Source organism: Anoplophora glabripennis, unplaced genomic scaffold (assembly GCF_000390285.2).
Source record: "Anoplophora glabripennis isolate ALB-LARVAE unplaced genomic scaffold, Agla_2.0 scaffold1107, whole genome shotgun sequence".
Lineage (NCBI taxonomy): Eukaryota > Metazoa > Arthropoda > Insecta > Coleoptera > Cerambycidae > Anoplophora > Anoplophora glabripennis.
This window is the reverse complement of record NW_019417229.1, coordinates 69,448-89,851: the sequence shown is the minus strand read 5'-3', so window position 1 is coordinate 89,851 and position 20,404 is coordinate 69,448. Positions and strand designations below refer to the sequence as shown.

General features: G+C 32.2%; 1 protein-coding gene across 3 annotated transcripts in view; it reads left to right on the top strand.

Moving 5' to 3' along the window:
* Nucleotides 1–361: 361 nt before the first annotated feature.
* The window catches only part of LOC108914047 (excitatory amino acid transporter), a 39,638-nt gene continuing 19,595 nt past the window's right edge, over nt 362–20,404 (top strand). For 2 of the 3 annotated variants that reach the window (XM_018719742.1, XM_018719744.1), the window contains exons 1-2: nt 362–584; nt 13,567–13,728. In XM_018719742.1, the coding sequence (XP_018575258.1) occupies nt 557–584; nt 13,567–13,728 (190 nt within the window). In that variant the 5' untranslated portion in view covers nt 362–556. Of the gene's footprint in view, nt 585–11,564; nt 11,724–13,566; nt 13,729–20,404 lie in introns of those variants that run through there. The other variant, XM_018719743.1, reaches the window with a different exon arrangement.

The window sequence follows — 20,404 nt, the reverse complement described above, 5'->3', positions numbered from 1 at the left end:
ACAAAAATATCACTTTTGAACTTGTTGCTTAAATAGCTATTTTGCCACATTTTATTATTTTGTTAATGGATATAGGAGATGGTAGAGTAGATTCCTGCTGCCGAATATCTGTTTTCATATATAAAACGGCAAAATGTCTGTTACTGGGACCATGTGTTTTTTTCCTTGTAAATAACAAACTATTTCTTCCACTTTTTGACTCGGACATCCTAAGCTTATAATTGACACTTTCATAAATAATTAGTGGTACATTTTGTTTTAAATGGAATAAGAGCAAATATGCTAGACCTGGTACATTCGCAAAGTTCATGGTGCACGTAACAGAGCTGTACCCTTCAGTTTAATCGATACTCGCTTCTGGTTAGATTCAGTGCTACCAGAGCTGTTCCCGTCAACGTAACTTGCAGCGGAATCGTGCGGGATAGCAACATTATCCTGGCTGAATAATTCAAAAGTCGAAATTAGGGAACAATATACGCTTATTAAAAAGTTAAACATTAATATCAAAAACGGCTCACAGAAGAGATACTAGTTTATTGACAGCACCGCACGTGGAATGGAAGAAAACTCAGCACGATTTTCCGGTAATTGGATAAGTTTTTAAACAGCTAAGTGTTAGACCTAATCCAGTTTTCTCACCTCACTTTTCCATACCTGCAGTTTTTGAATGGTTCTTAGTTAAAGTAGAAAATATGGGCGTTAGTGGGAATATTTTTAAATTCACTCACTGTAAGAATATAACTTATAATAAATTTCTTTATTTTCAAAACAGAAGAAATGATTTTTGTGCAAATTTTTAAAAATATATTTTAATTTTTTTTATTTAACCTCTCATCTGTTTATTATACAAGTAAAATAATCACCTTCAAATAACACTTAACTTGTTCTTTTAGCCTATTTTTAAATGTTAAATATTTTTGAAATCGTAATTATTACTAAAAAATGTTAAATATGAATTAAAAATTTTTTTCGGATGATATCTAATCCATTTTCTAGACTAAGATATTTGAAAAATTTGAATAGAATTCGATAGACTTAAGACTGTTTAAAGATTTGGTATAATATTAAGTATTTTGGTAAAAATTAGTTGTCAATTAATTTTCACAAATAACGCAAAATATATTATACTTAATAATAAAATGAAGTTGTATAGGTTTACATATGTAGTATATATTTTCAGAAAGTGGACCTCTGAATTCACGAAAACTTTTTTTTCTTTATTTTTGGGGTATTTTACCACCTGCGAAAAAAATTAAAATTAGTGAAAGAAAACCTTGCGCGATCATTGATGTGTTATTTTTACAAAAATAGTTTTGCCTAACCAAAAAAAAAACGCTGAAAAAAGCAAACAAATAAAAAATACAAAAACACAACTATATCGCGTATTAAAAGTTGTAAATGTTTAGAAAATCTCTGTTTTTATCTGTTTCTGCAGCTAGAGATATCATATGATGGTTATTACTATATCTTTCACCATTCAACAAATGGATAGTTGCAATCTCTTTTAATTTTCTTTTAACGGTATTATGTTTTCTTTTTCCAAAATTTTAGTCCGACCCTATTGAATATATGGCCGTTATTCTAGATTTCTCAGTCTCGTTTTTTATGTAATTTCTTGTTTATTTATTCTAATATTCACAGGTCGAGAAATCTCTCCAACATAATGTTTATTGCATTTGGGCGCGTCTTTGACAATAAAAGACCGTAAAATATTAGTTATCTGAAAAACTGTTCTAATGTTATAGTATATTGTCAAGGGCAGTAAATGAGCATTAGTAGCCCGCGGATATTAACTGATAGTTAAGCTAAGGGCTACTAATGCGTTTTCTGCAAAACCAAAAAAATAATTTTGGTTTAAATTGACATTTAATAAAAAATTATATAAAACGTCAAAGTACGCAAATGATAAGCAACGGTGTCCAGATTGTGAAAAATTACGAACTTGTGTTTTTATAAGTTTAGCGGCCCAAGGGTCGATAAATATTATTTTCGGTCGTATTTTTACGGTCAATATGATTCATTTTCACATATGCTAGCCGAAAAAAACTTATAACAATATGATTTTGTAGTTTTCACAATCTGGACACTTTCGCTTGTCATTTGCGTACTTTGACGTTTTATATAATTTTTCATTAAATATCAAGATTTTTCTTATATTTTTCCTTTTTTTTTGGTTTTGTTTAACGCTAGGCAAAAAACAGTAGCGTGTCATACATGCAGACAACGCATTAGCAGCCCTTAGCTATAAGCTAATATCCGTGGGCTACTAATGCTCATTATCTGTCCTTGTGACACAATATACTGTAGCGGCCCAAGGGTCGATAAATATTATTTTCGGTCATATTTTTAGGGTCAATATGATTCATTTTCACATAATATGTTAAGCGAATAAATTTGTTTGGTACCTATTCTCCTCAATTTTTCTGATATTACAGGAATTATATGGTATTTTTATTGTGGATGTAATTTCTCTTTGTTGTCTAACAAAACGACTTGGTTTCTAAAAACAGATTCAACAAAATTCTCAGGGTATTGACTATATTAACATACCTACGTTTTTTTATGAATTTTAATTCATTATTAAAAATTTCATCTTTTGAGGAAATCAATTTAGCACTATCATACAAACATTTAACTACACCTTTCTTTATATTAGTATGATGATTTGAATTAAAATTTAGATATCATTTAGAGTGAGTTGGTTTTCTATAAACACTTATTTCTAAATAATTGCCATTTCTTTAAATATAAATCTATTCTATTTACAAAGTAAATTTAATTGCCGGTTCAGTGTTATTAATATTATCTAGAAATATACAGGGTGAGTTTTTTTCGATATTTAGTGTAGGGATCTAGGAAAGTAGCAGAGATACAAAAAAGTTTAAATGAGGAAAGATATGTAGTTTTATGATCTTTATTAACTGTTACTTCTATTTTTTGGAAAAACGTCATAGTTGACCAGATATTTGGAAAAATTCGAATTCGGTCAATTCCTTCAGATGCGTGTAGCTCCGTTGCTATTTATTTTACAAAAAAATTAAATTACAAAGTTTCAGGTTTTTGCAGTGTTAATAAGACAATGTGGTCAAATTGTTCGTGTGCACTTTCGTTTTCAAGTTACAACATAGTTTTTTAAATGTAAACCATAGTTAGCTAGAAAAAAATGTCTTTTTTATGCTTTCCAACGATATAATATTTGGTATGGTTAATTTGAAAAATGGGATAACTGCAGTCGTTTTTAACTATGATTTACATTTAAAAACTTGAAGTTTATGTTATAACTTGAAAACGAACGTGCACACGAACAATTTGATCACACTGTCCACTGCATTAACACTGCAAAAACCTGAAAATTTGTAATATAATTTTTTTTGTAAAATAAGTAGCAACGTAGCTACATGCATCTGAAAGAGTTGGCCGAATTCGGATTTCTCCAAATATCTAGCCAGCCATGACGTTTTTTCAAATATTAAAAGTAACATTTAATAAGGATCGTAAAACTGCATATTTTTCCTCATTTAAGCTTTTTTATATCTCTGCTACTTTCCCAGATCCCTACACTAAACAGCGAAAAAAACTCACCCTGTATTTAATTCCTCATGAAAGCTGTTTTAAAACATACTTTATAAATATTTTGAAAAATACAAATCTATTTTATTTCCAGCAAATTATTTATCAGTTGTTAGTTCTTATTTTTAACTTTAATCCTAATATTCTTGATCTGATTGTGAATCATTCCTGAAATATTATATTTTTTAAATATAGGTACCAAAATTTAAGGTAATGATAAAAGTGTTCTCCAAAAGGTGTGAAGATTATTACTATTTTCATCTTGTTTTTTCAGTAATATTTTTAAACCACTCATTGGCACCAATTTTAATTGGTTATAGGTATACTTTGGATATTTTTACACAACTCATGGCCATTTATAATATATACAGGGTGTTTCCAATTTAATGAGCAGGGCTACAGCAATCCACAGGAAAGGTCATTTTAAATAAAATATTCTCTATGGACATACTCATCAAACTTGAAATTTCTAAAAAATCACTTATTTTAATTAGGAAAGAAAGAATAATTTTTGGCGTGAAGGAAATATTTGTTCAATTATTTTCTATAAACGTAGAAAGAACGTTGATAGTAGAAAAGTTGATAGATTTACCAGTGGCGTACTTACTGGAAACATTTTACTATTTTCGTAAAATAATAATGACACGCCAATGTCTTAATGGCAATATTTCACCAATTTTAGAACCCTCAGATATTTTAAAAAGAAACATTATCTTATAATTTTTCTAAGTTGCACGGTTTTCCAGTAAAATTTGTTAGCTTTATTGTATCTGCTGCAATAGACAACAAAGGTCTAACCTATGCACTACAATTATGTCATTCTTATTCATTTATAATTATTAATAATAATAATAATAATAAGATGAGCTTTTTCGGGCTAGCACACGGAAAAAGTTTCCCAGATATCCGATTCTTTCCGTGGAACTATATTCCAGATAGAAAGAGTGGTCAATCGCACTGATGTGTGCCCTCTGATGAAGCTAGTGCTTTACATCTGAAGAAGATGTAGTAAGTAACAATGTATTCTCTCCAAGCGCATTACAGAGTATTAATATTGACAAACATACTCTTCTAAAAAGCGCAAACGGAGCACTTATACAACCAATGTTATCATTCCTATCATGTTTCCATAATTATGGACGAATGTGTAAAATCCCGCCCCGTACCGCCGCACTAACCACCGCCCGTCGAACCTGTAGAATGCTAAAAGAGAACGTACAGAGGGAGTGGCCGCCTCACTCGCAGGATTAAAAGACATTAATGCTTTGTGTTGATTCGAAAAAATTCAGTAATGAAAGTCTTAAGGCCGCGAGAACACGTTGCATAAATCGTTTTATCCTGCGTCCGTTCAAATCCCGAGTTTTACGAGAATTATCGGTCGAAGAACGCGTAGAATTACGAGCGCGGCTCTTGGCGGTATTCCTCGAAAGGAATGTCAAAGTAATATTGTTTACGACGTGCGTTCTTGTGATTTTATTATGGGCTCGAGCTTTAAGGTCGAAGAAGCAGACAGCACGCTTCGCATTATTTTTATATTACTTTTTTCGAAAAATTTACTGTTTAAGTTTAAATACACGCTCTGTTGTGATTGTCCATAACTTATTTGATTNTGGTAGGCCCTAACCACCATTCAGTGCAGGAATGAGGGAAACCTGGATAACCTCATTAATTAGGGGGGTGGTCAAATGCCAACCGGTGTCAATCTCTCACATTGACCCAAGCCAACATTCTTCCATCCTACCAAAGCTGCACAGAGGGGGCCAATCCTCCGTACAAGCATAGCTAATCTACGTCTACCGGCCGCGGAAATCGAACCCGGGCAGAATTTTCACACGATTGAAGTACTGACGCCGTAAACAGTGCGGCTATCGACCGATTTGATTTATTATCAAGAACTTAAAGTAACACAAAAAAATAAAATTTGTAAATGAAACATTTTAACTGGACAAAACATAAATCAAATTACTGGCGTTCAAAAGTGAAACCCATTTTCTTGAATACAAACTCGGCGTCGATATACAGGGTGTTAAAAAAGAGTGTAAAATATTTCAGAAGGTAGTAGTATGAACCAAAATAAGCAGAAAAGTCTTAATAAACATGGGTCCGCAAAGTAACGGTTGCGGAGATATGGACCACTATTCGTTTTTCAAACATTTTATTTTATTAGGAATAAACCGACAAAGGAAGCTTTTAACAAACAAAAAACAAAGTTACAGAAGATGTTCAAAGTGCCCTCCGTCCATTTCCAAGCAGGCACGACATCTTCGTCTCAACGATATTCGAACTCTTTCGAAAACACCCTCCTTGGTTTGGATTTCTTGACACTTTTGATTAATCCGTAGCTGCAGCTCTTCCAGGCTATTTACAGGAGTACCATACACTAATGTCTTCAAATATCCCCAAACAAAGAAATCTAGAGGGTTCAGATCAGGCGATCTTGGAGGCCATAAAACAGGTCCGGCCCTTCCTACCCATCTATGTGGAAAAGTTTGGTGTAAATGCTCTCTAACGGCCATGGAAAAATGAGCTGGAGCACCATCATGCTGGAACCACATTTGTTGCCTCTGATTCAAAGGAATGTCTTCCAAAAACTCATACAGTGTGTTCTGCAGAAAGTTGAGGTAAGCAGCGCCTGTTAATCGGTTTGGTAAAACAACAGGACCTAGAAACCTGTCACCTACAATACCCATCCAAATGTTTAATGAAAAACGTGCCTGATGTCCAGATTCTATTAGAGCATGAGGATTTTCGTCGGCCCAAATATGCGTATTGTGAAAATTAAACACTCCATTTCTTGTGAACCCGGCCTCATCAGTAAAAAGAATGTTTGCAAGAAAACGAGGGTCTTCAGCATCATGACGTAGAAACCAGCGGCAAAAAACCAAACGTGCTTGATGATCATTTATTGGATTTAAGGCCTGTACTCGTTGCACATGGTATGGATAAAGCAGTTGCTCGTGAAGGATTCTCCAAACAAGAGGACCACTAATTCCTACCTCGGCTGATATTCTCCGCACACTCGTACCTGGATTCTGCTCTACCAGTGCTAGAATTTCTTCTTCTGCTCTAGGAGTGGATACCGACCTTGGTCTTCCGGATAAATGGCACTGTTTGCTCAAGGAACCGGTATCACGCAATCTTTGGTGAATTCTTCCAAACATGCGTTGTGAAGGAATCTGGCGATTTGGATAAGCGTCAACATAAAGACGTCGCGCTTCGGTGGCGTTCCCATTAGCACGACCATACATGAAATGCATGTCTGTTAATTCTGCGTTAGAGTAACCAGCCATAGCGAAAGAAAACTTGTGCACTGAGAACAACTGTCAAATACGTACTGTTTATTTCACTAAACATCAACTAACTATTATAAGAAAATACACAACGTTTTTGCAAAATAAAAAATGGGCTAAAAAACATAAAACATTCCATATCTCCGCAGCCGTTACTTTGCGGACCCATGTTTATTGAGACTTTTCTGCTTATTTTAGTTCATACAAGTTTCATTACAAGCAGTTTCTATTCTCCCAATTAATTATTCTCTGCTGTTAACTGGAGATGAATAAAATGGTCCGGTCACCCATATGAATAACTAAATAAGAGGGTTTTATTCTGTGTATTCTGTCGACAGCATCGGCAGAGAACCGCCATCTGTAGCTGGTGCAGCAAACGACACACTCGGAAACCACAGATCATAAAATAATTAAAAGGAAACTGCATTGGAAAACACAATTAGAGTAACCATTAATTTTACTATCTAATAGATGTCGCTGCACCATAGTGGCGGTAAATTTAAATGTAACAAAATACACAAAGAATAAAAAGTGTTTCATAAGTAATAGATCACAAAACATCTATTAATAGTTTAAGTTAATCATTGAAATTAACGTGAACCATTAACAGCTGTTCCATGACTCATTACTTATGGAAACACTTTAATTATCACTTGGTTAAATGAAAAAGTTAAAGCAGTGATACTTAAATGTGTGACAAATATATAAATTCATTTTGTTATAAATTCGAAAATATTTAAGTATAAAAAAAATGTACAGGGAGACTTGTAATTATTATTTTTTAAGGAAACCATTAAAAACTGCAGATTTTAAAGAATTTGACAGAATTATTTACCTGCCTTTATGTAAAATGCATTGCATAGTGACTTGACAAAAATTATTGTTAAATACATTTGTTTCTAAGTAATTGGTTTTCATCAGTACGATGTAATATACTACACTTATAGCACTTTATAGCAAATAACAATTTTAAACATATGCATTTCGGTTTTTTAAAAGGTGGAGGTGAAAAATCATCCTAAATTGATGTTCGGCAGCTCGTACTATGAAAATTCTGTAATGTTACATTAATAAATTGTTTTACTGAATGTTGGATACTATCCGAGGATTCCGAGGTGAATTATTACAATTAATATGCTGCACCAACGTGAGATGGCCTCAGTGAATGCATCCTCCGTCCGCCCTATCCAATAAAAGCCTCTTATTTATTTACTCTTATGGGTCCACCACGTCCGATATAATAATTCGGATAAGTTATATCAAGACCATTCTCGAACTATTCGTCCATAGTGAGCGGGGCAACCCTCAAGCTGAAAGTAAAAAAACGAACGATTTTCTTAGAAACTTCAACATTCTGTATCTTAAATATGAAAAGGTTTGACGAGTATGATTATTATGAATATTTTGCTTAAAATGACTTTCTTTATATGTTACTGGTTCTTCTGATTAAAAGCTGTTTAGTTAAGAAGACGCGTTTCCGAAAAACGCCTTTGCGCCAAATTTCGTATTTTCATGAATTTTTGGGTAAACTACATTAAGCTGTTGATTTGTTTCGCGACAGCTAGTGCAGTTTTTTTCATTAATATTATTTAATAGTTAATGCATAGAAAAATCTTAACAAGGTTGACAAACAAAAATAATAACAAAAAAATATAAATTAATCATAAAAAATATGTTTACTCTTGTAAATGTCAAGTCATAAATAACAAAACTTTAGAAATAATAATAATCAGACACCAAAAAAACACCAAAAATTGCCACAGACCCACAAAATTTAACTGTTTTTTGGAAGCAGAAATTTGAATATATATTTCCGAAGGATTTAGGTGCGCTGAATCCGAATCTGGCTGCAGAATTGCCGTATCACGTCAGGTTTTTGAAATATCTTAACCTAAAAGTGCAAAAAACATTGTTTTTCGTCATATTTGAGGTTATGTAGTAATGCCATTTATTCTTTTTAAAAAAACTAATACATTGAATCTAAAAGTACAAAGCTCCCTCCTTCGAATGCCATTGAGTTTGCTCAAATGTTTTTTTTTTCCGTTGAGATATCACATGTTAAAATTTTTCAGTTTCTTAATATGCGAAAATCTGCTAAGGATCCCTTAGACATCAAGCAGTCGATTGCAATTCAGAAACTTCAAATTTCAACGTGTGACATCTCAACGAAAAAAAAAAAGATATTTGAGCAAACTCAACGGCATTCGAAAGAGGGAGCCTTGTACTTTTAAATTATATGTACTAAAAAAAAGAATAGATGACATTACTATATAACCTCAAATATGACGAAAAACAGTGTTTTTTGCACTTTTAAGTTAGGATATCTCAAAAACCTGACGTGATAGAGCAATTCTGCGACCAGATTCGGATTCAGCGCGCGAAAATCCTTAGGGAATGCATATTAGTTTATCTGCTTCTTGACTCTTGTTGACCTGTGTTGTAGGTTAGTTAAAAAAAAAGTACGATTATGTTTGCAATCTACTGGCAGACACTTCAAAAACTAACGTTCAACAAAGTTTTCTATTATCTTTCTTTTTAATTTATTGGAACCAGTAACGTAGAATGTTAGACTATGTTTATATACTTTTTATGAAATTTATTTGTTATTACTTTTCTTCGCCAATCCCGTTCAGATCTAGATTTACTATTCAATTGAAATTCGTTTTAACAACTGTAGTTCCTGTTGTCCTAATTCTAAGAAAATTATACAAAAGTACTGTTATTTTATAAATGCCTCGCTTTATTTAATAAAGAATGTATGAATATTTCAAAAGTTATAGACCTAGAAGTTACGCCTCATGAAAAGAGGTGATTTCTCTTATCTACAGCACTAGCAATCCAAATGTAAAATGACTATCGTGATATAAAACCAGCTAATTGAAATGAGTCGAAATCGTAAGGCGCGTATAGCAAGCTACGCATTCTTTTCAATCTGCAGAAACCCTTGACCATTCGCCAGCTGTGTCTTCGATAAAATTCAAAATGAGTGAAAATGGAGACATGAGTCGATATATAGCTTATTCTTATTTTTTGTTGTACTATCACCCCCTCTATTTACGGGAGGTCTTTCAAACACCCTGTATAAACTTTTTTGGATATTTTTAATAAACGTTTATTTGATTGGAATTTTAATAATTTAGGGGTACTCTTCTATACCCCTTAGAAGTATATCTTTTAACTCTTTCATTAAATTATTCACAAATATCGTAAGTCCGTATTAGAGAAATGTGATTTAAAAAATTACAAATACAATACAAATGTTGAAGGCAGCCATTATTACGATACTATTTATTCTCGTATATATCACATAAGTGAAAAAAAATACAAACTAGTCCATGAAAATAATTTACTACTTCATACAATTTAAAGCAGATAACAGAAACCGAATATTTGTAACCAAAACTGAAAAATGATTGGAGTTCTTTGATGTAAGTAGGAAACGTTTCAAACATTTGCCAATGAACACGAACTTTTCATTCACATACGTGTATAAATTGTTCGAATACCGAATATTCGAACAAGAAAAACTCGTGTGAAGCTGGAGTTTGTGTTGATTTAAATATTTGCCAACGATTACGAACTTTTCATCCACGTATGCGTGGAGAATGCATGTTAGAGTTAGGTATAGTCTTTCCGATTTCAATTGAAGAACCAAGAGGATGACAGAGTATGTACCAGGTTCGGTCGCTGACGCAGCAACTCGGCATTTGAAAAACTTGTTCCCATATTTATTTAGCCATACCCATATACATGTCTTGTCGAACTAAACGTGGAGGTGGCAGAAAAGTATACGCCCAGTTAAAGAATGCGAGTGCGGGCAAACGAAATTCAAATATAGTTGCATTGGGCCTCTGGGCAATAAATTTCAGCTGTTGACAAGTGGTCGACAAATTGCCCAGCAGTGCAGTGCAGCAATGCGGAATTTGGTGTGATTCAGGTAATTTTAATTTATTATAGGCACCTTCTATTAATCACTGATAGTACAATTGCGAAAGGGAGAAATAATATTATTACAGCATGGTATTTTGGAGACCTTTTGAAACAAAACAATATAAAATTTACCATCAATATAATAAAATAGTTTGAGGACATAAATAATTAAAATATGTTGTTGGACAAATGAACATATAATAGAAATTGTCTGCACATTATATACAAATTATGATAATTTTTTACCTTTATCAGAAAACTTTTTTAGGGACGCCTCTGAAACTCCAGGCGTTTTTTCACATGTTCAACTGACTTCGGAAAGACTATACATTATTGTAATTATGCGAAAATGTTCTAGGCAAGTATATAAAAACATACTGGTATTTCACTTAATAAAAATGCCAGACAGAATTTTGACAAATTTTGTAAAATATAGAAAAACTCGGTGTACTTTTGGTAAAATCATTTACATGAAATTAAAAACATGTGTTACAGAATAGTTGGTACTTGCTTTAAGGCGGTGAAAGTATAACCAAATTGGTTTTCAGAATCACTCGATTGAATTTTTTTAGAAATGAGTAGAAAATATACCCAGTATTTCATTAGTAACTGAAAACCAATTTCGAAATTCATTCATAATTATGCGCTTTGCGCTCCCTTGTTGCAAAGTTGCATTTAGATATATTTTTAACCCGATACAAAGTATTTGGAATCAGTTTAACTCAAGTACCTATTAGAGTATCTACTAATGTTCTGTAAACAGTAACAGGTGTGGTATACATAGTTAAAGACCAAAATAACCATTAACTCGAGTTCGAGGTACTGTGAATTATTGTAGTTTATATTAAGACGGTCAAACTTTATTTTATGAAGAACCATTTTATCGTATGTGGTAGAATGAAATTTGTGGCATTTATATTACATTATTTTTAAGTAAGTATGTATTTTATTTAGACTACATATAGTTGTTAAATGGTAGTAAATTGTCAATAGTTTTCTTTAAAGTAATAATATACGTATATGTATGAAATGTACAAATAACTTTGCTTCTTATTTTTTTTTGTTTTGATCCAAAATAATAACATATTTTTAGACATAAAGACAAAACATTATATTTATTTTTAGAATTGCGCATACGTTTATTATGGACTCTGTTTATTATCAAAAGAACTTCCCAAATAAGTTTAAATACAAATATTACACGAAACTTAGGTAGTATTGTTTGTGTATACCAGAAAATTTTAATTTTATGGATTAATACTTTTGACACACATGAAATAATTTTGATTTAATTAATAAGAATTTCTTTCGGCAGATTACTACGAATTTAAAAAATAGTATATTACTCTGCCCTCCATTAATTAGATTTTATTATTTTATTATTATTAACATGGTAAAAAACCATGGATAAAAAATCTACATTTGTATATTTGCATGATATTTGTCGTATTCGTTTGTACACATTTATTCGTATTCGTGTGTACCTGGTTAAAGAATGAATAAATTATTTCCAAAAAAATCTTTTGATTGTTTGCGAAATCGATCAGCTGCACAAAATAAAATTTGTATAGAGATATGAGTACAAAGATTTTTGATGCTGAATACGAATCTGCAGCTCAAAAACCATGATGAAATAGTGAGGATAAGGTAAACCTTTATAATGAAAAACAACAATTTGTAAATACTTTGAGAAAACTTTTTAAATAATGTTTTGAGCATTAGAAACAAATATATGCAAATTAAATACAACCCACCCCTGCGAGAAGTTAGTTCCAGTCCTAAGATCAAATAACAATGTGAAAAACCATAGCCTTGTATTTTACATACCATAAAAATATGATATAACATCCCTCAAAGGATTTGAAACCATCTACAGACCAGTGTCCCACTTACCCCTTTAAGTCACACAGTCTTCTATTCAATATTTTTGCCTGAATTTAGATACCGGAGGTTTTTGGGGTCGCTGATTACGATCTGGCGTCCGAATCCAAAAATTTCTGAATAAAATATTGCGGATCCAATATGGCTAATGTAAAAATTATGGCTGAAACTTGTTATTCGGTGGTTCCTAATCATTATAGCTGTCATAATTGGTCGCGAACCAAATGCGTGCGGATCATCAACTTAAAATAAAGTGAACAATGATTATAAGATTTATGTTATTGTGACACATGTAAATTGCTATATCCATCGGTTTCACAATCTGCATGGGATCCGTTATAGATCGCATCATCAGATTTGTTTCTACCCTTTTTTCTTAATCTTAATCTGAAGAGAAGGACCGTTCGACATCTACTGATGTAATATTTGCATAATTAAATAATTTATACTTCCAAGCTAGTCCGACATGGTAATTTTCACTCGGGGATGTATTTATTCCAGTAGGAATGAAATGTTTTATTATTTACTATGTATATCAAATGGTAGGTATACAGAAAGAAATATAAGAAATATAGAGAATTAGTCTTGAGCAGTTTTCACTTTAACTCTACCTTATTTAACAGCTGAGATACAGACATATTCAGAAGTGTCACAATAACGAGAAACGCCCTGTAACTCAGAAACAAATGAAGATAGCAAATTTCTGATTTGACAGCCGAGTTTGTCATGAAAATCGAGCTCGAGAACGTGGTGTCAGATTTATCATATCTTTAGTAGTTTCTGAGATACCCTGAAATCCCACTGAAAATGGACCAGCCTGTACATATAAAATACATTCACTATTCACATCTATACATTACTAAAATTTGTGTATCTTAATTTTAATGTATTTTAGATTACTTATTTGCTCAAATGTCGTCAGACACCAATGACGCGAAAGTGGAATGCACAGAACAGCCTGGTGAAAACAAAGAGTTGACGGGAACAAAGAAATTGCTTCTGGACAATTTGCTACTATTGATTACCATTTTGGGTGTTATACTCGGCATAATTCTGGGTAAGTATTGGTGCGATACAAATTCTGTCAAAAAAATCAAATATAATCACTAAAGAACAAAAACTAATGCAACCTACAGAATAATAATGTGTCTCCTTTTCTGCCACTCCAATTTCTGATAGTTAGTTATGTTCTGATTGTAATTGAAGTGAAACAAAATTGGTGTCACTGTACATGAGTATCAATTTTCATACCTGAAGATAGAAAATTGTGATTATCGCGGAACATTGACCACTTTTTTGAGAAATCTTCTTGTCAAAATATATTCGATATTTATTTAGTGCTTTCAGTTGTAGCAAAAAAAATATATTAAAGTTTTAATATATTCAATGACTACTGTGTAATATGAAATGTTAACATATTACTCCACAAATTTTTTTGTGTATAATTCAGTGACATACTTATTCTTTTAATAGCTTTAACGATTTTCGAGTTACAGTTCAAAGTTATTTTTATATATTTTTTCAATAGATGGCTATGGCTTAGTTAAAAGGAGTTAATTAATGAACTAGTTAGTCCCCTGTTTTATAAAAATATACAGTTTGTTATGCTTATCTCAGAAATAGAAAATGTTTATGTTTCTGTTTATCATACCGGCTATATGAATTTGTTTTTCTCACCAGATGGCACTAGGATCTCTATAGGAGTACATTTGTTTTTAGTCATGGCCAACTTAATCCTATTCTTTTAACTTGAAGAAAAAACGGCTACTTATACTTAATAATCTAAACTTTTTTATCACTAAAACATTTTTGTTTAAAGTAAGGAAGTTATCAAGTAAATAACGCATTATTGATTCAAGATAATAAGTGCCCACATATGTTTTATTTTTATTATCATGCACCTTCATTATTTTTTCCTGTCCATATCAAAATTGTACAATAAATAAGTTAGTTGTGTAGATAAATATTTATTCATTTTTATCTCCTTGCATTTTTAAACAAAAGTGCATCGTAATCAATTAGTCATGCATATTTAATTAAGTGCTAGTTTCTCAAGAGTAGATTAATTTCAATTTGGACAATTAATATCTATCAATAAGTTCATGTTGAACCTGAGTTCAATTGAGCTATTTAAACGTGGTTTGACATGCGTACAATTATATGTCTTAATCGTAATTTGTATCCACATTTATTAATCAAAAGCTTAACCGCCACAAATATTTTAAGTGCCTAAAAAATAATTAGTGGTACTTAATAACCTAATAAATTATAAACACTGTCTCTTTGTATTCTGATATCGAGCCTGATGTTTATACCGAAAAAAGATTTCCAAAAACATCTAGGTTTTAAATTATAAACTAGGGCATCTTTTTGTTCTAAATAATTCTATACTGCAGGTACAAACTATGTTAAATCCAAGAAATATATTTTACAGGAGAAGTAATTTAAACTTTAAGTTTAATAAATTTTGTTACTGTCAAATTACGCAATAGTTCCTGTTGAAATTTTGTATATTTGTATTCCATGAAAAAATATATACAGGATGATCCAAAAGTACGGGAATGGCAGGATATCTGGGAATATTCAAGGGGTAGGGTAAACACAAAGCACTAGGAGTGTGGAATTTTTCCCTGGCTATCCGATGGTGAGCTTGACCTACACCGTGTCCTCCAAGGTCATATCAAGGTCACGATTTTCTTTTTAAATGGGACTCCATAATTTTGACCTCGGAAATGGAAAGAGCGGAAAATTTTACGTTCGGATATGAACTTAAAATGACCATGAAGGTCAAGATCAAGGTTAAACATCAACGATAATGGAAGGTCATTGTTGGCCAATAGTGATCGCCGATGACAACATACGTCCACGGTCAGTTATTAGAGGTCACTAAAGGCAACAGTCACCAAAGGTAAAAGGCGGTGATTGAAAATCAACAGTGGTCACTGAGGATAATAGACGGTCTTGGGTAGTTAATAATTGCCCTCGATGGTAACGGAATAATCAACTTGACCTTGAAATGACCGGAGGATAAGGAATTTGAGGTTAGGGCGGGGTCAAATTCATGGTCACCCGTTTAGTGATCATCAAGAATCCTAGAACTATTGTGGAGAAAATTTTTTCTGGCGGTTATTTTGCCTTTCCGGTACTGTTGGGCCACTTTGGAACTTTTCGATATTTGACCTTGACCTTGACCTTCATGATCATTTCAAGGTCATATCCGAACGTAAAATTTTCCGCTCTCTATTTCCGGGGTCAAAGTTATGAGATCCCATATAAAAAAATTCTCGTGACCTTGATATGGCGTGACTCTGATGGTCATGGTCCAAATTAAATTCAAGGTCACCATCAGATAGCCAGAGAAAAATTCTAAGCCCCTCGTGCTTTACTTTTACTCAACCCCTTGAATATTCCCAGACATCCTGCCATTCCGGTACTTTTGGACCTCCCTGAAAATATCAAATAAAGGGTGTTATAAAATTCCCGCAAGAAGTAATTTTGATAGAAAACACAGGTTTTTAATTAAAAATTGCGAAATTTTTATTGATACATGAAGTATACAGTACCTATAGGGTTAATATCATATCGGGTACCTAAATAGCTTCCACGGCTTTGCTGGTACTTATGCACTCTTTTGTTGCAATTTTCCTTGAACGCTTTGCATAAATGCTGCTGAATTTCGTTGATACAGCGCTCAATTTCCTCCTTCAAGGCATGGATGGTTGAGGGCTTGTTGGCACAAACCTTATATTTCAAAAAATCTCAAAGATCTGAGCGACCAATTTTGATCACCAAAATCGGAAATTACACGAACAGGTATGAGTCGTTGAATGTTTCTCAGGCATGTAGAACCGTCTTATTGAAATCACTTGTGCAATTTCGAAGAATGACCCGATTATGCCTCCAGCCCAAAATCCGCATCAAACAGTGATACGTTGTGGATGCATTTGTTTCTCAACAATCAGTCGTAGATTTTCTGCGACAATGTTATCGATTAACGAAGCCATCAGATGAAAATGAGCCGCATTACTGAAGATGATACCTATTGAAAAATTAACATCCACTTGTTCAACGAACTTTCTCCGCTCTGCGTTACCTGTAGGGTTCAGTTCTTGAGTCAATTGAACTTTGTAAACATGAAGATGCAAATCTTTCGTGAGAATATGCTATAGAGAGAGCTTCTCGAAATGTTCAATTCTTGACCACGGTGCCGAATTGATATTCTTGGACTCTCAGCAATACTCTCACGAACTGCTTAGATATTTTGAAAGAGTTGTAGCTGCCAAACCATCATTATTGTTTAAAATATTGCTCAATAATAAAAACGCGTCGTTCTTTCATGTAGCACTCCATTTTTAATAACCCTAAACTTTCAGGTGTCACGCTGTTTTCTTTTTTTCGTTGACAACACTTTACCGCACAAATGGCGCAAAAAAAACAAATCTTGCGAGAATTTTGGAACACCCATTATAAGCCAATATTTATACATTTTTCTTAATATGCCTTCGATACCAGAAATCTAGGTATGCAGAACATATCCAACCTGACTTTGTCGAAAGTGATGAAATAATAAAAACTACTAACTACTAACTACTTCTTTATATGATTTTATTACAAAATTTCAGGTATGTTTTTTTTNTAAACTTTCAGGTGTCACGCTGTTTTCTTTTTTTCGTTGACAACACTTTACCGCACAAATGGCTCAAAAAAACAAATCTTGCGAGAATTTTGGAACACCCATTATAAGCCAATATTTATACATTTTTCTTAATATGCCTTCGATACCAGAAATCTAGGTATGCAGAACATATCCAACCTGACTTTGTCGAAAGTGATGAAATAATAAAAACTACTAACTACTAACTACTTCTTTATATGATTTTATTACAAAATTTCAGGTATGTTTTTTTTTTGTATTAATTATATTTGAACATATCATTTTTAGTTTTTATTTTGAATAATTATTTATCACTAGCCGTTGACTGGTTATTGGAATGTAATCCAATATTAGATGGAGCCCATAGAGTAGTTGTTTCCCTCAGTATCTCAGTATCAGCAGTTAGGAGTCTTGTTGGATATCTTTTGCGTACCTAGATTTCTGGCACTGAAGAACATTGTTTAATTTCACTATTTTTAAAATAGAGTAAAAAGTGAATAGTTTTTGTTTGTGAGGCAGTCAAACCATTTGCTGCCAATCCCATGGTGTCAATATCGCGCGATAAATAATTGCACTGGGCCTTAGTATTATTATTTGCGCTTAGTGGACAAATGGACTTAATCTAGTTTATAATAGGCTATGTTCCATAACTTCAAAGACACACTGAAACAGGATAAATCTAATAAAACTTTATCAAAATTCAATACCTTAACAACCAAAATACCAAATTTTTTATTTAACATAGTCTGGCTGTGAGGTACAGACATATATGCATTAGATACTCATTGTAATTGAAGAAATCGATGAAAATGCTTAGATATAGTTTATTAAAATAAACGTATCGGGCGAAATTAGCAAGCAAAAATTATCTTAAAGTTGCTACCTAGGTGATAAATGCTATCACTAAAAGACTATGGCATTCGATATACTCCTACATATTATTGCATATTTTATTTGTATCTGTATTTTCTAATCTTCTAATCTTTTATATAACATTTTGTTACTTGGTATTGGTTATAATTATAATTGTATTAGCGATATGATATACACGTTATTTGAATGTAAGGTTGGACAAGCTTAGATTTTTGTAGATAACCTTCAGCAATTTAGTAGAATAAATGACAGAAGAACTATACTTGTCCAACATAAGAAAGTGTTCTATTGTTTAAGTAAAACCTACTGAAGGTATAAAAACGTAATTTTGATAGGCTTGGTATATGACAATGTAAAATTAAATAAGAATTATTCGAATCATACTCAGATTATCTTTAAAAAAATTTCGTATTGGTAGTTTGGTATTGGTAGTTTTCCCTCAGTGAATATTACATTCCAAATTCTTATACTAAAAAATGTCTACTGAAGTTTGCAACTTGATTGATAAAGTGACTGTTAGAATTTAATTTTTTGATATCTTGTAAACTGAAAAGGAGCAATAATTCATTCAGAAAGATTTGTAAATGTAAATTATTCGGATAACAAATTGTAGCGCATTACTGATCATTTAAAGTTTAATATCTTGTTCTTCAAAAATCAAAGCCAGGAAGGACTACACTTTATCTATACAGAGCGATTCACTTTTTATGATTAGGACTTTAACCATCGATAGATCTCGTCAAAATAATGTCATTTTGAAGTATACACTTCCAAAGGCTTCCTTTTAGAGATATAAGTTCTTGAAAAAAAGATTTTTTTTGATGTTCATTTATTTTTTCTTAAACCATGAGAGCCATTTGTTTTATATTTAGTATGAAGTGTACGAATGAAAAACTCTATCGATTTTATAAATTATTGTGAAAGTAGATCAATCATAGGCGTCCGTAAGGGGCTGCGATAACCCCTATTTTTAATATATTTTGTACGCCACTGGAAATTTTTCAAACTAAATATATTTTTTTACATTGCGGTTTATTCTAGAGCAAAAAAGTCTCTTACTATTTTTAAATAAAATGCTTGGTTTTTGAGAAAAATGGCTTCTTATGGATTCATTACATGTGCAATGGTTAAGTTTTTCAAAGAAAGAACAAGATTTAAATACTTTACTCGACGAATTACCATTACTTTTAAGGAGAAATAATATGTGGATTCAGATTGATGGCGCTCTGGATCATTATGGTCTTCATTTGACAGAGGTTTGGAGAGCACTATCCACGTCGTTGCATTGAGAGTATTTTGAAAATGAATCATGCAGAACCTGGTACCGGCCCCATTGCTTGGCCGCCACAATCTCCAGACCAAATCCCATGGATTATTTCATTTGGGGATTTATTAAAGAAAGGGTGTATAGTTCACCAGTATGTACTCTTGAAATGTTAAGAAGAAGAATTGAAAATAATTGTAAAACTCTTAAAACTACCCCAATATGATTAGGAGAGCAGTTCAATGCTTAATTAGGTGATATGAGAAATGCATTGAGGTTCGAGGACAACATTTCGAACATTTGTTGTGAAACTTTTTGCTTTGTTTTCTATTGTTAATTGTTATTTCTGTTTGTTTCTCAATATTAAATATTTTATTCTGTATTTGGCTGAAAAATTTAACCATTTCACATGTAATGAATCCATAAGAAGCTATTTTTCTCAGAAACCAAGCATTTCATTTATAAAAAAGTTAGAGACCTTTTTGCTCTAGAATAAACCGCAATGTAAAAAAATTTATTCATTTTGAAAAATTTTCAGTGGCGTACAAATTATATAAAAAATAGGGGTTATCAGAGCCCCTTACGGACGCCTATGATTGATCTATATTCACAATAATTTGTAAAATCGATAGAGCTTTTCATTCGTATACTTCATACTAAATATAAAATAAATGACTTTCATGGTTTAAGAGAAAATAATTAAAAACCAAAAAAAAATTTTTGTTCGGGAGCTTATATCTCTAAAAAGAAGCCTTCGGAAGAAAAAGTGTATACTTTAAAATGACATTATTTTGACGAGATCTATCGATGGTTAAAGTCCTAATCACAAAAAGTGAACCACCTTGTAAATTAGTAGTCAATATTTCTGAAATAAAATAAGACTTGCAGTTTCAAAACTACTACCACATTTCGATGGTGTAGAGCTTAATATATATATATATA